The sequence below is a fragment of the Ostrinia furnacalis genome, unplaced genomic scaffold (genome assembly GCF_004193835.3).
Source record: "Ostrinia furnacalis isolate ACB-3 unplaced genomic scaffold, ASM419383v2 OfSCF2279, whole genome shotgun sequence".
NCBI lineage: Eukaryota > Metazoa > Arthropoda > Insecta > Lepidoptera > Crambidae > Ostrinia > Ostrinia furnacalis.
The window spans coordinates 877401-894369 of NW_021132518.1; the positions used below are offsets into that span (position 1 = coordinate 877401).

Consider the following 16969-nt stretch of genomic DNA (forward strand, 5'->3'; position numbering starts at 1 on the left):
AATGGCTTTTATTCATTACATTTTAACGATAAACATAACTGAAATCATATTTGTGCCACAAGTTAGCATTTAATAAATGAAATCAATTCATATAAATGTAACGTAAATAAATAAAAGCCATTCCACCTCAAACAAAATATATTTAGGTACTTATTTTATTTGAAGTGTTACAGACACAAAAACACTTTATTATTAGGTATTAATTTATCAACTATCCTTCATGTCGAATACTTCTGAACTTTAGTAAGTTCTTACGAGTGGGTCCCAGATCGTTCTTATGATTACCTTCCATAGATTTGATCTACCGTCCTCCCACTAGATCGGCCATTTTGTTGTAACGTTCAAGATGGCGGTCTTATCAATAATATTGCTATCCTCGTCAGTTACAATTTAAACATCTTAAGATAACAGCCATTTTGGGAACGTTTTCCAAACAAGATGGCGTCCTTATTTTTGGAAGCTGTCGCGCTATTGCTTTTATATAATCGATGATGTGGACTATACATATACAAATATATATTTATTGAAAGCTCAATGTGTTACTAACACCCTTGTAATGATGAGGTTTAGGATTTAAACTGAAATCAAGGTTATATTAAAATATTTTCGTCTGCAGATCGTCGCTATTTAATATTATAACCTCGACTTCATCGAAACCATTTAAAAATACGCTGAATCCAATATTGCAATATACCCGTGGGAAATATTCGGTATTCCGCCCAAAGCTTACATAGTAACAACTATACAAAATGCGGTGACGTACATACAAAAAATATTTTTCTTTCGCAATCGAACTCTCAATTTTCATATATACCTTACAAGCTTAAGCAAAAATAAACTCTTTATCTATCCAATAGGGTTCTATACGAATATGTAATTTATCCACCCAACGTGATAAGTTTGAAATACATTTGGAAATCAACTTCTTATTCTAGATTCATACCGTGCTCAAACCAAACTCCTCCAGCCAGTGAATCCCAACTAAATTATTACAAGCGTTTACACAATTCCTCTATTTGCAACACATTTATCTCTTACATTTTTGGTTCACTTTACAAATTGACATCCCACTTTGACCCATTAAAATGAATGAAAAATTCAATTTTCCAAAATTATTATACACTCGCGAGCAAAACTATGGAATCACTTACATGAAGTTGTTTCCACGCGAACTCGTGTACTAACGAATTTGTTAGTAACAAAAAAAGTGGCACCATTTTAAAGATTAAACTTTTATCTTTAAATTGATACCAAATTCATTTAAATCACACCAGTATTTAAAAAGATATCCCGGCTGATGTGAAGAAGTAACGAAAAAGACATGTATGAACTGTTTGATACGTCGCGAGGTGCGGCCTATTTACCTCCTATAAAAGCACGCGTTTTTAGATTTTTGCTTTCACACGTTGATTCGTACACATCTCCGCTTCTTTTGACACTTTACCTGGGATTCTACATCTTCAGAAGCAGCACAAATCGTTGCACTATTGCAAGAAAGCCTCAGCCAGCGGGCTGTCGCACGTCAGCGCCACTTAAGCCAGTCCTGGCTTTCGAAAGTTTCAAGACGCTTTCGGGAGACTAGTGGCTTTATCCCGAGACCAAGTTCTGAACAGCGCCGTTGCACATCGCAGAGGAAAGACCGTTTTTTCATGTCAACCTCTCTATGAAATCGTCATTTGACTGGAATCGATGTCCATCAAGAGCTCAGAAATGTTCGTAAGATAGCTGTTAGCGAGTGGACAGTTCGTCTAAGATATAAGCAATAGAATTTGACTCCAAAAAGGCCTGCCACAGGCTCGAAACTGACAGCAGGTCACCGATAAGCGCCCTTTTAATTTGCTCGTACACATCTCGATGGGAAGTTCTGTTCTCCGATGAATGCAAACTGTGTTTGCAGGACAGCATTCGAAGAGGTCGGGTTTATAGGCGGCCTGCGGAGCGATTTGTGCAGTGCTGGTTCGCTGAAACAGTGGCTTATGGAGGTGGCTTGCTCGACTTAACATCGAGATGTGTACGAGCAAATTGAAAGCGTGCTTATCGGTGACCTGCCGTCAGTTTCGAGCCTGTGCCAGGCCTTTTTGGAGTTAAATTCTATTGCTTATGTCTTAGACAAACTGTCTACTCGCTAACAGCTATCCTACGAACATTTCTGAGCTCTTACTGGACGTCGATTCCAGTCAAATGACGATTTCATAGAGAGGTTGACATGAAAAAACGGTCTTCCCTCTGCGATGTGCGCCGGCGCTGTTCAGAACTTGGTCTCGGGATAAAGCCACCAGTCTCCCGAAAGCGTCTTAAAACTTTCGAAACCCAGGACTGGCTTATGTGGCGCTGACGTGCGACAGCCCGCTGGCTGAGCCCTTCTTGCAATAGTGCAACGATTTGTGCTGCTTCTGAAGGTGTAGAATCCCAGGTAAAGTGTCAAAAGAAGCGGAGATGTGTATGAATCAACGTGTGAAAGCAAAAATCCGAAAACGCGTGCTTTTATAGGGGGTAAATAGGCCGCAACTCGCGACGTATCAAACAGTTCATACATGTCTTTTTCGTTACTTCTTCACATCAGCCGGGATATCTTTTTAAATACTGGTGTGATTTAAATGAATTTAGTATCAATTTAAAGATAAAAGTTTAGTCTTTAAAATGGTGCCACTTTTTTTGTTCCTAACAAATTCGTTAGTACACAAGATCGCGTGGAAACAACTTCATGTAAGTGATTCCATACTTTTGCTCGCGAGTGTAGTTATGCAGCTTGCTTTCTTTTTTTCTGAAAATTAACAATTAAACTTAGGAAATGTCATTTTAATGCCATTGTGATTCGCACGCCGTATGTGACGTCTTTTTTCAAGAATCTTGGCACGCCTCTCATGTTTTTACTTAAAGTACCTTAGTAAAGGGCCTTAGTGAGATGTTTTCAATTGTTTACTATACAAGATTTAGAAACGTAACACCCAACTCCAATATACTGGCTGGAAGCCATACCATCTCATTCAAGTTTCCAATTGAAACTATCTAATGACTATCAAGACAGGGTACTAATGTCAATGAGATAGTTATCTCAGTTTGATAGTCGTGCGTCCCACATCGATAAGAGGGCACTTTTATGATTGTCCACATCTTTCACGCTTCGCGGTCTTTATTACAATTAACATAAAGTTTACAATTATTTACAAAGATACGTTCCTACAGCTCCCATAGATGCCTTACAATAAGTACTATTTTTATACTAATTTACACCGAAATCTATGTTAACATCATCCCGTGACTGTAACTTAACCAATTACTATACCGATACGAATTCACGATAAATTTACAAAAGCATAATTTCTACCGCTATGGACTAGGAATTTATAAGGTAACTTTCATTGTTAAGATCATAGAAAAAGCGACCTCTTGTCGCTTTGTTATGTAATTGTAACATAAGTAGTGATATATTATAATAAAAACTTAATAAAGAACCCTTTCTACAATATCAACATTAATGTGTGAAACCTAAGTTTGGAGTAAAATAAGAAATTATATTCTGTTATGGTGACATAATGACAACATTATCATAAAGTATTTTACATAAAAGGAAATAAAATTTTACAGTTTTGAATTCCTTATTTTAGTAGCTTTAATTTACAAAGCACTGTGAATTTTATTTTTATAAATAATTTTAGGCCGGATTTTGCAATCTCCAGAAAACTAAACTGAATAATAAATTGACGTTTTTGACACATTGTCGTCACAAAAGTTGTCAATATGTCAAACTTAGTCCACAGATAAAGTTATCTGATGACTGAAAAACCAGCTGTTATTTGTTTAATTAATTTATAAACGATTACATAATCGAGTATAAACTAAAACATGCTTACAGAAATCAACCAAAATAAAATGTAACAGAGGTAGATAAAACAGATCAGATCAAGTCAATATTATTATTTACTTAACTATTTTAATATGCTGTATTGCGTGATATAAGCTAGGTCTGCCATTCCCTCAATAACCTGATATAAATCCTAATCGGTCGCATTTCAACTAAACTACTATTACAATATTAAATATCTGGAATAATATCAATTTAAAGTTAGATTTAGTGGAGATTCTCGTATGAAGGCCAGTGGCCCCATTATTTTTTATTTTAGGCCGGCAATACACGGACAGCTCAAGCAGTCAAGAGTCAACAGCTTGAAGCTGCCAGCGATAACTGCTCGAGCAGTTGGTATTAACTGCTCAACAAATCACAAGCGCGCGCGCCGTGGAATGTAGAAAGTGGGCGGAGGTAACTGCGCGAGAGCTGTCGACAGCTCGAGCAGTCAGTGTATGGCTGGCGACTGCTTGACCGCACGATGAAAATTCACCGTGCTGTCGACCGCCCGAATCAGTTGCAACTGCTCGAGCGGTTCGTGTATGTGCGTCCATAGAACTCTGCAGTTCACTGTGCAGTCGCAGCTTGAAGCTGTCGACCCTGACTGCTTCAAGCGGTCCGTGTATTGCCGGTCTTACTGTAATTGTATGTTAGTTGAAATGCCAAACCTTCAAGATTCGACTGCTCGGACTCTGACAATATGACAGCACGAAATTGTATTTTTTTCTCGCCTCCAGATCTTACATTAAAATACTGATACATTTTTCCTTTTACAGAAAATGAATAACATGTAAATTCTCGATCAGGCTCTTTAGACTAATGAGATCTTATCTTACGAGTAAAAAAGCTAAAGCAAAGATCACAAAATTAACTATCATTTTGGTATAACGTAGAGTAAATAACATTTCACTTTGATAGTAATACTTTAACTATCATAACTGGATAAGTCTATACAAAAATGATAGTCCATATTGAAAGTGACTCGCTGATATATACATTGTGACGTCATACACTTCAGTGTGGTGTAAATTAGGTGCTATGATACAAAGACTACGATGTGTCAAATCAAAATGTATAATAATCATGAAAAACCATTATATCAACTAATATCAGCAGCTCAAAGAGAGGGACACTATTTCTATTGAACTCCGTTGCGTAGGTTTTGTATAAAATGTATATGAGCTGCAGACTTTAAAGGTAATCCAATATAATAAGACACAAAAATGGTTAAATGACAGCCCTATAAGACACTGATAACTTTGTACGACAGATTTACTAGTTTTTGAAAATTAGGTCTGTAACAATAAAGCAATTTTGAATATAATATCAGTAATCTGTTGAATTACTTATTGATTCTTATCAGTTTAATTTTGTTCTCACTATTTGTCATTTAAATGTAATTTAAATAATAAAGAAATGTGTCTAAATGACTCCGGATTTAAAGATTGAGGTACGTTTTAGTCTCTAGGATGCCACACAGATAGTGACGTCATAATACATTAAAACATTAGTATATTTTGTCAACAAGCAAGTTACAGTGTCTTAAATACAAAAGAACTAATAGATATGTTTAATGCAGTCGATTGAATTCTTTATATTAATGTTCTCGCAATGCGTGTTGCGTGCTTGCAAATACTTACTTTATAACTCAACGGATTATACGTTGTTTGACATATCCACTTAATAATATAACCACAACAGTATTGTCAATTAATTAGATAGTCAACAAACGCCACGAGATTGCTATATGCCACATAATCATAAATGGACTAGTTCAAGGCGCCTATATTTTTGTGCGTCCATATACTAGCGGGCGCGGGCGCATCCATACTAGCGCCTTCTACAAATGGCGTACGATTAACTAGTATTAGAAGATATCGTGATAAGTGTTAGCAAAGCTGGTACGAATATTCTCTTTTTGAAATCATTTCACATGACATTCGTGCCAGCTGTAATGAAACGACCTAAATATAAATATCTCCACCCGCTAGCGTCAGAACTTAGCACGTAAATGTCCGTTTTATTAAGGAGCTCTCACCAGCAGCAGCGCATGGAACAACACCTGGAACTTGGTAGAAAACTTAAACGGTACCGTTTCACGTTCAATTGTCACACTAAAAGTCTGTAGAGCATTCGAAATTGAATCTTGAAACGGTAGCGATTGGGTTGATTCTCGTCAAGTCGCAGCCATGGCCTAGCTCAAGTTCACTCCCGGTTCTGGAAGGATTCGAAGAGGTTGTCGTATTCGTGTTGGTTGGCGGCGCCCGGGCCCGCGCTGCGAGGCGGCGAGGGGCCCGGGGAAGGGCTGAAAGGAAAACGGGTTAAAATAAAGACTATGCTTCCAAGAGTTTACTGGATTTAGGATCATAGAGAACACGCAATAGGGTCCTGTGTTTTGGTAAGTATGAATATTTTGGTTAAGAGTGGATTCGACCAAACAAGAGTAAGGCCCAGAACAGACGGTGCAACAAAACTGCAACTGCTAGTTACTTTTGAGTTGCATCTAAGTTTCTGCCATAGCGTCCGTTGAGAGACCACACATGACGCGACCAAGTTGAAACTTTCAGTTTCAGTTTCATTCCTAAGAATCATCAGAAAGTTGCAGTTTCGTTGCAGTTGCGTTTCACCGTCTGTTCTGGGCCTTAATATTAATCTCAGAATAAATCGTCAGTTTTACATTTCCCATACTGAAGAGTTATACCAGAAGTTATTTTCGGATAAAAGTTTGATCAAATCGGGCTTATAGGTAGGTAAAATTGGCATGCAAATGCTGAACTGGATTCTGTATACCTGGATAAGTGTAGCGCGTTGGCTGCCGTTAGATAGCGAGTACTCTAAGAGCGGCCGTGTTCAGTAGTACCTTTTTTGTACACCTGGTGGGTGAATGTTGGCTTCCTGGCCAGTGACTATGGATGTTTAGTAGCGGTAGTAGACCAGTTTAACCCATTAGAGGTCACTGTACTTAAATGGGTACAGCTATATTTTTACGTGTCAATTGCAAATCTCACAAAATTAACATGGGTAGACTTGTTATTTTACGTCATTATGACACTATTAAAGTATATTGACAAAAATTACGCGGGTAGTGGGACTTTTTTTGATAAAAAGTATCAGTTGAAGTTGTGTCACTGAAACGTTGTGGAGGTAGGTGTTTAATTTTTAATTTTTTTATAACAATTACTGCTCAAAAGTTGATTTTTTTATTTAATTACTTTAGAATACATATCAGAGTAAGTTATAAAGCACAATATAATATAATATTTACATCTCAAATAAAACTAGGGTCATGTAAAAGTTACTGTACTCGGTTGGGTACAATGACAACATGCGTAAGTAAAAAAACTGTATTTATTTTTTGCTTTTTTGTAACGTTTTACAGCTCAAAAGAGCTAAAAGGGACTTGAAGAAATTATTGGAGCCATTTACAGGATAGTTATTGACGATGAATGTATTTTAGGTACTAATTGTACCACCTGATACAAGTACCTTGACTGAAAAAGACGATATGGCGGCCTGTTTCATACCATAACACCATAAGACGTACTAAAGGGTATTTATGAACAGAGGGGATAGTGGAAGCAAAGGCAGTTTATAGGACGGCGTGAAAAAAAAGACGATAGGTTCCCACAATACCGCTCTGAATCCGCACCCAATCAAAAGTCGTAATTCTTCAGTCGTGAAGTCTATGGTGATAAGTTTGCTATATTTTATGAAGAGCTGAAGGGCCTCAAACTTGCACAGTATTTGAAAAAAAAAAATACTGACCATATTTTTATATCCAATAGATAACTACGACGCTTCACATTATCATTATGATATTTTTATTGGCTACAATCATATCAGTATCCAATCAACACAATACACTTGGGATTCCTATAAAACCCTATTTACGGGTTTTGGTACTATCAGAGTACCACAAGCTACCTCGAGAGACAGTGTATTGTACTTTACTGGTCACTAGATGAAGAGATATGCTAAGTAAATAAAGTAAATTCGCCCGGCTGTACACATAGTTGATAGTTTTCCTTCAAAGTTCTGTTGGAAAATATACCATAAAAACTGAAAAAGAGCTGGGGTAAGTTCTCTGTCATTCAACAGTGCGTTGGCAGTATAAGAAGTCCCTTAAAACATTTTTGGTTGAAAAGGCGCATTTTGAAAATTAGCATACTTAGGAGGTCATTGTACCCAATTGAGTACACCCCTGTAACTTCATGAAACTAACTTTTTTTCAGCATTTTCTTGTATCTTGTGTTTTTTTGCTCTGATTTCAATATGAAAATAAAGAAAATTTAAAAAATATATTTGTACTTTGTGTTTGACCTCTAATGGGTTAACTGCTAGGTGAGTGCTGGCTCGCTCACGAGTCACTGACGTAGGTCGCTGCTACTAAAGCCCGGTCTCTGAGCACGTAGAATTTTGTCCAATGACCCCAAGCTACCCATCCTTATCGCTCTCGCTGTTGCTTTCGCGCTCGCACACTCACTGCGGCCGCCCGTCGCACACTTCGCGACTGTGCGACGGGCGACCGCAGTGAACAATATAATTACGCGCGAGCGATAAGGATGGGTAGCTTGGGGTCATTGGACAAAATTCTACGTGCTCGGCGACCAGACTATAGTACCGCTGTCAGCAACTGTCACCTAGATGTGTAGGCACCAGTACATACCTGCTGGGTGAGTGCTCGCTCGCTCACGAGGCGCGGCGGCCGGTGAGCGAGCCCACGAGCGACTTGAGCGCCTGCCCGAGCGAGGCGCGGCCGGGGTCGCTGCTGCTGCCGCTGCCGCCGCTGGCCAGCGATGCTGCGCCACCGTGAGCGTCCAAGCACTTCTGGTAGCGGAGCTGGAAGGAAGAAAAGAGGTTTTATCATTCTCAGTAGTCATTCATTTAGGCGGGTTTTAGGCTTGATTTCCTCCTACGCTGACGTCGGTCGCGTACATCGGTCGAGCGTACGAGTAAACACAATGTTCTATGAAGCACCGCACTGCAACGCTGTCGTCAGTACTAAATTATCTGCCGTCAGCGTAGGAGGAAATCAAGCCTTAGAATCGCGCTGACCGCTCACTGATCGTCGGCGCTGACAGATCAATATGGATGTTCGTTCGTTCTGTTGNCTCCAGGTAACGACTGATTCGAGATTGTGACCTAGGAGGTCATATGCCTCAGTCACAGATCCAAATATAAAGCCCGGTCCGTGAGCACGTAGAATTTTGTCCAATGACCCCTAGCAACCCATCGTTATCGCTCGCGCGTAATTATATTGCTGTCGCGACTGTGCGACTGGCACCCGCAGTGAGTGTGCGAGCGCGATAGCAACATAATTACGCGCGAGCGATAAGGATGGGTCGCTAGGGGTCATTGGACAAAATTCTACGTGCTCACGGACCAGACTATAGATCGTTTCATCCACGAAAACGCGCCCCACCAATTTTTGGTCGAGGAAGCGCGGGGTGTGGAAAGTTTGATCCGAGCAATCCGAGCGTCATTATTGTAGTGTGCGTTTGCACTCATGTATAATTTAGCGTGTACCGATAACACTCAAATTAGCGGAAGAATGATGGGGCGCGTCTTCATGGATGAAACTATCTATAAACGTCGGCACTTCGGACAGCTCCAGGTAACGATGTCTGACACCGTCTGATTCGATACTGCGGTCTTCCGCTGGTGTGTCAGACACAGACTCGCGCACGTCGCAGTCGGACTCGCTCACGTCCAAGCCCGCGCCTTCCTCCGAGAACGCGGCCACTTCAGACAGCTCCAGGTAATCCCTCATTAATGTTACAGATTCGATACTGTTATCTCCTTATTCCACCAGTACGTCAGACACAGCTCTAAAAACAGCTTCAGGTATAAACTCCCCTTGAAGTCTGACACCGTCTGATTCGATACTGCGGTCGTCGGCTAGTGTGTCATAAAAAACGGGTCAGAAAGCGCGGTCACTTCAAATACAGGTAAACATCTATGATGCCGATCTGACTCAGTTAGATTCCAGATTGACCCGTTAGTGTTAGATGCCAGATAAACATTGGCACCTTCGACAACTTCAGACATCGACAATTTCTGGTCAAGAATTTTGCCTTCTGTGACACAGATGTATCCCCTACTATGCCTGTTACCATCGGCTTCGGAAACTGACATTTTAGACCATTTAGGCCAGTGTCTGACGTAGTCTAACGTGGCCACGGGTCCCGTACGTAGTGGCGAAGGTCGATTTAGCTAAGTACGTTTTGGCGAAAAACCTTCATGGTGGTACGCTGGAGCGAAAGGCCACTGAAGCGAAACACTCGCGGCCGAAAAAGTACCTACTTTTGCTGACCTAGGACAGCCTAATTTTGATTTTATTTTTAATCAATGACATTTTGTAACAATTTAATTTCATGAAAATACATGTTATTTCGTACATTGTTACCTAGCTCAGCAAAAGTACTTTTTCGGCCGCGAATGTTTCGCTTCAGTGGCCTTTCGCTCCAGCGTACCACCATCAATGTTTTTCGCCAAAACGTACTTCTCTAAATTGACCTTCGCCAATACGTACGGGACCCCGTGGCCACATATCGTGTGCAACTGGCAGGAAACTGCCCCGCCAGTTCCTAACAAGACAAAACTTGTGACGCCCGCTGAGTCGCCTTTAGAGCTCGGATAAAGTAGCCCTAGAAATCATCTTTCTATTGGACAATCTAAAGCCTGGTCCGTGAGCGACTGTGCGACTGCCACCCGCAGTGAGTGTGCGAGTGCGACAGCAACATAATTACGCGCGAGCGATAAGGATGGGTAGCTTGGGGTTATTGGACAAAATTCTACGTGCTCACGGACCAGGCTTTAGTAATGCAGAAAGAAACGTCAATCTCACTATCACATTATATCCAACATATAAAATACATTCTCATCTTTATGTCCTCTTCTCAGGGATGCCGAGAAAGTGGAAGTGAAACTCCCCCCATCAGTGGTCCAAGTGTTGGAAGACTTGGAGGCGGTGGTGAACCGGAATTTCGTGGAGACGCCCAACCTCGCCGCCAAGGAACTCGAGGCCAAGACTGATCAGTATCTCATCAGGTGACTTGTATACTGAATTAATATTCAAATAAAATACTAGCTTTCCGCCCGCGGCTTCGCCCGCGTTAAATTTTGTCTGTCACAGAAAAACTATCGCGCTCGTCCTTTTTTCAAAAACCGGGATAAAAACTATCTCCATGCCATCAAAATCTATTCAGTGGTTTAGGCGTAAAAGTGAGACAGACAGACAGAGTTACTTTCGCATTTATAATATTAGTATAGATTGGACAATATCAGTAGAATCAGCATGGTCGTCGACGTAAAATTCAATTTTCTGCCTTTACAAGACAATTTCAGACAGGTTTCACATTTACAGTTAACTTTTCTTGAAGAATAGATATCAACATCAAAAACAAATTAATATGACAAAGGAATATCGAGGCAAAACGCCTAAATTTTTTTTTATTATTTAACTCATTATGTTAATTTACCCACGCTCACCATAACTAGTATTGTTTAACCTAATTAGATTTAAAATTTTCCCATTTTGTTGTTCTCTGTAATGTAAACCTATAGTGTTTAATAGAAGACATTCCTACGGTCACACAATTCGTTCAATTCAAGGTTAAACGGCTATTGTAGTTTAAAATTGAACCAAATCACAACTCGCTCCCCTCCTTTGACTTTGTTAAAAATAGCCCAGAAATAAATCAAGTACATATTGAGAGTGCTCCAGTTTATTGCATAAATAAATAATACATTGCAAACTTCAGACTGATGCGTATTCGACTGTGTTGTATTCGGCTCGCAATGCATTATGTATTGCTATATACTGTCGCGTCGAGTAAATACAGACGACAACACAGCAAAATAAACACAGGTCTTATGTAGTATGTAATAGGAGCGATTATGCAACAAAATCAAGTGTCTGTAGCCGGTACATTCTTAGTCGACCGCGCGACACCAACCGGTTTTCTACTTGGCGCCCGCGCCTCTTTCTTGTTATCTTATTGTGTCTGCAGTCTGTTTTGCACTTGGGACGGTGCGACAATGTTTATAATCTGCCTTTAAAGCATTTTATTTTTATTGTTTTCTAAAGTTGGCACAGAGTGAAGTTTTACGTGAATTTTGATGAAAATATCATTTAATAGTTTTTGGTATCTTTAATTGGATTTGTATTGAAGCCGGCTTCATCCTATTGCATAAATTCGTATACCTATTTGTATTACAACTGCGGTGTATTGATGTTTTATAACTAAACTGTTTTGTTGTGTAAAAGACAATCTTTGTACACTGGTGTGTTTCTAATATGAATATCCACAAGATGTCTATGCGTCCAAGGTGATTTTTATGTGATATTAGATCAAACTTGCTCATTACTTGATATTAAAGGCATAAGTAGACAGTGATATATTAAGTGATATTATGTCTTTTGGCTTAAATAAATTCAAGGTATTTTACATATGTAACTTGTTTAATGTGCGCGTTTAAAATGCTTAAACTTTTTGTCGCCGCTTGTCTGGAATCTAGATCATCGAAAATAGACGCACATTTATTGTTTATGTTAGACCTACTACTTCCTAGTTAAAACCTACCTTTTTCTAAGATTTGATGAACAGAACAGTTTGTTGTTGTTGTGTTTTTTCAGTATAGACCTACAGACAACACTTCCAAAAATTAAATGAACATGTTCTTACGCGGATTAAACCGCACCTCAATTTTTTCTAAGAAATATGCCATCTACTATAGATTTATCTATGGTTTGCAAACATTTTTAACTGACTAGAAATGAATAATTGAGTCGTCTAGTTTCAAAACCCGCTAAAACGCTCCTGCAACGAATTTCTGTTTATATCTCTAAATGACGTTACTGCAATTTTCTCATCATACTGTTCAGTCATTTTCGATCAAAATTCGCTTAAAGACTACTAAACTNTTAGTGCAATCGCTTTGAATATTATAGAATGGACAAATTATATGGACAATTATTTATTTTATCATTTTTTGGGTTATTTCATATTAGACTTTATTGTAGAACGCCATTCATGCATTACAATTTGTTCTTATCAAATCCCGCTAAAATACAACATGTTCGTTTCAAATCCCATTAAAACGGAATGTTCGTAACAAAGTACGCCAAAATGAAAATAGTTTTCATTATAATTCAAATTATATTTAATTTAAAGGTGAATAGGAATTACTGTTAGTATTGCCCGATGACAATAATAATTCGTATCATATATTTTTTTGCCTAAGGCCAAAGCTATATGGATAAGCGGTTTTTTTCAATTTCTCGAAATCTTATCAAAATCGTTTTAGCGGGATTTGAAACTAGACGCCTCAATTATGAGATTGCATTTGCTATTGTATCTTCAAAATATGCACATAATCTCGTACGTACTCTCAAACTAATATCCAAAATGTCCTTTTCAGGTTAGAACGCGTGTTGTCCAAGAACGGAGTCGATCCCGCGTCCACCAAAGCGGCTTGGACGCGCGCGGCGCGGTGTCTGGGCTCCACTCGATCGAAACTCCACCAGCGAGTCAAGTCGCGGCCGGAGAACCACGTCACGACTGAACCGCGTGAGTTAATGATGACGATGGTACTTTGTTGGGACTAGCTATAAGTTGGTGCGGTGTCTGGGCTCGTTCGTTCGTTTCAGCCAAATGACGTCCACTGCTGGACAAAGGCCTCCCCCAAGGTTTTCCACAATGAACGTTCCTGCGCTGCCCGCATCCAGGCTCTTCCCGCGACCTTCACCAGATCGTCGGTCCACCTAGTAGGAGGCCTGCCCACGCTACGTCTTCCAGCCCGTGGTCGCCACTCGAGAACTTTTCTGCCCCAACGGCCATCGTCTCTACGAGCTATGTGCCCCGCCCACTGCCACTTGATTTTAGCAATTCTGCGAGCTATGTCGGTTACTTTGGTTCTCCTGCGGATCTCCTCATTTCTCAGTCTGGGCTCGACTCGGTCGAAACTGCTGCAGCGAGTCAAGTCGCGGCCGGAGACCCACGTCTCGACTGAACCGCGTGAGTTGATAATCTTCTTCTTATCGTGTCGACAACAAACCTACACAGTGTCAACCCAAAACTCCGCTACAAGAGTGGCGTTGTCAGCAGCATTCATTAAATTCTGCGTGCAGTTGCTCGGCCACTCAGGGCACGACATCATGTGCTTCATCGACTGGGGAACAAACGCACCTGCACTCCCTGTTTGAGCCATCCAAGAATCCCCACTTGAACAGATTGTCGTTACTACGGACGACCTGCGTCTGAAGTCTATTTAAAGACTTCCAGGTAAGCCAGGGGAGCTCATGACCAGGTGGAGGACTCATGGTGATGATGATAGTACTTTGAAGGGACTAGCTATAGGATGGCGCGGTGTCTGGGCTCGACTCGGTCGAAACTGCTGCAGCGAGTCAAGTCGCGCGTCAACGAACCACGAACGACTGAACCGCGTCAGTTGATGATCAAGTGATCATCATCATCATCAAGTGATGATAATGATTGTGATAGTGATGAACCTTTGTTGGGACTTGTTCTATATTATGCTTTAGGCCCGGTTTCCACCAAGGTGGATCATAGAAGTGTTTAGAATAACCAATCAATTTTTTTTATTCAGGAAACCAGGATATCTGCTTTTGTGGAAACTGGGCCTTATGAAACTTCCTTTGTTGTGTTTTTATTTATTTATTTCAAACTTATATGCACATAGAGCAGTGTACACTGTACATAAGGCGGACTTTTTGTAGGATTTGAATCGAAAGCTCTACCCGACTGCGCCAGAAGAAGGGTATTGTTTTTATGTTTACTACTTATGAATATTGAAGGAAAATGAGCATTAAGTAACAGCATATTCTTTGAGTTCACTAATCTGCTGGTTACTCCCGAACATTTAAGGTTGAAAATATTAAAAAAAGTCTTTTATTATGCAGCACCGCCAGCGCCCGCCGCCGCCCAGTCAGCTGCCAGCAAGCGTAAGGCTGACGATGACGATGATGAGGACTTCAGCCGCCTCACCGCCGCCGAGAGGGAAGCCAAGATTGTGGAGACACTGCAAAGGTAGCAAAACTTTTGGCTTAAATATTTTTTGTTATCAACAATACTAAATGGTGCCTGTTGACATTATTAACTAATAGTTTCAAGACATCAAAAATGACACAGAATTCTAGCCCTGAGAACGCAAACAGTTCTTAACAACAACATAACTGTAAAATTAGTTGGCGAAAAAGTTACATCACAGTCACAGCTTGTATTTGCAGCACAAAATCTATAGAATAAGCACAATACAGCTCAAAAAAGACTGGTGGTTCACTGATGTAATAAGAACTGACCGGTTTGAAGATGAAAAGGATGAAATGTGATTTTATTTACACATTAACATATTTTTATGTTCATTTTTCAGGTTAAAATTGTTAATAGAAGAACGCAAACCAGACATGATTTCAAATTACAACGCCGAATGTGCACGGGTCCAGGAAGAGAAGTAAGTTATTAATTAATTTGCCATTATATCGGAGAAATCATATGACAATTGAAATGTTTTCTTTCATATCCGAGAAAACGCTGGTTCGAACTCCCCTATGTACTATTTATTGTGGTGAACCCACTCGTTACACAAGCTAAAATATGCTTGTATTACGCATAATAAATTGCTAATTACAAAACAATAATTAGAAAACGACTGACAAGTGCCGTCAAGTTAATAAAAGTCGGCGCGCCTCGCCAAATTTGCGCTCAAATACGTCTAATAATGTATTTTCAGGAAAAACTAAGTAGCGTCGAGGTCATCGAGTAAGTCGAGGGCGCGCCTATCGTAAAAAAAGTCTGCCAACCCAGTATATTATTATGATTAAAGCCTGATCCGTGAGCACGTAGAATCCCGTCTAATGACCCCAAGTTACCCATCCCTATCGCTCGCGCGTAATTATGTTGCTGTCGCGCTCGCACACTCACTGCGGGCGCCCGTCGCACAGTCGCGACAGCAACATAATTACGCGCGAGCGATAAGGATGGGTAGCTTGGGGTCATTAGACGGGATTCTACGTGCTCACGGACCAGGCTTTAGTGATGTCATGCTGCTTTTTACACTGCGCGGAAATTAGCCAAGTCAAGTCAAAAAAACAGTGGAGTGGGGATGAATTATGAATGAATTTCATCCCCACTCTTCTGTTTTTTGACTTGTAAACGCAGCATCAACTAGTTCATTTGTGTCTGTTATAATTCCAGGAAGAAACTCCAAGTGGCTTCAGCGGTAGAGGGCGCGCCCGTCGTAGAAAAGCGTCTGCCCAAGCGCAGGTTTCCGTGGTGCCCGCGGTCGCGCGCGCTCCTGGTCCGGCTGAAGCGGCTGGCCGGCTCACACGAGGCGGCCGCTACGCTGCTGGCCAAGCGGGCGCTGCCGCTGTTCCCCAACGGATTCGTGCGGATGCCCACGCTCCTACGACAGGCCGAGTGAGTCCCACGCCCACTCACATGCCCACGCTAGGCTCCCAAGCCCACGCTAGGCTAACACGCCCACCCCAAGCCTACGCTAGGCTCCCAAGCCCACACTAGGCTCCCAAGCCCACCCCTCATGCCCACACTAGGCTCCCACGCTCACCCCTCATGTCTACACTAGGCTCCCACGCCCATCCCAAGCTCACGCTAGGCTCCAACGAGGCTGTTGCCACTCTGCTGCCCAAGCGCAGGTTTCCGTGGTGCCCGCGGTCGCGCGCGCTTCTGGTCCGGCTCAAGCGGCTGGCCGGCTCACACGAAGCGGCCGCTACGTTGCTGGCCAAGCGGGCGCTGCCGCTGTTCCCCAACGGATTCGTGCGCATGCCCACGCTCCTGCGACAGGCCGAGTGAGTCCCACGCCCACGCCACGCCCACACTAGGCTCCCACGAGGCTGCAGCCACGCTGCTGGCCAAGCGCGCGCTGCCGCTGTTCCCCAACGCATTCGTGCGCATGCCCACGCTCCTACGCCAGGCCGAGTGAGTCCCACGCTAGGCTCTCACGCCCACCCTAAGACCACGCTAGGCTCCCAAGCCCACGCTAGGCCCCCGCGCCCACCCAAGCCCACTCTAGGCTCCCACGCCCACCCCAAGCCCGCGCTAGGCTCCCACGCCCACTCCAAGCCCACGCTAGGCTCCCATG

At 41.7% G+C, this 16969-nt stretch overlaps 1 protein-coding gene and 1 long non-coding RNA gene across 2 annotated transcripts; one reads left to right on the top strand and one right to left on the bottom strand.

Moving 5' to 3' along the window:
* Positions 1–5370: 5370 nt before the first annotated feature.
* Positions 5371–8682, bottom strand: LOC114354953 (uncharacterized). Its single transcript, XR_003656073.1, has 2 exons — positions 8514–8682; positions 5371–6152 (listed from the first exon to the last, which is right to left on the bottom strand). It is a non-coding gene; the product is annotated as an uncharacterized LOC114354953 (long non-coding RNA).
* Positions 8683–8934: 252 nt separating this feature from the next.
* Positions 8935–16306, top strand: LOC114354949 (uncharacterized). Its single transcript, XM_028307573.1, has 7 exons — positions 8935–8944; positions 9518–9605; positions 10751–10897; positions 13271–13419; positions 14772–14898; positions 15242–15322; positions 16066–16306. The coding sequence occupies exons 1-7, from the start codon at positions 8935–8937 to the stop codon at positions 16289–16291; spliced, it is 828 nt and encodes a 275-aa protein (XP_028163374.1). The 3' UTR covers positions 16292–16306.
* Positions 16307–16969: the final 663 nt, after the last annotated feature.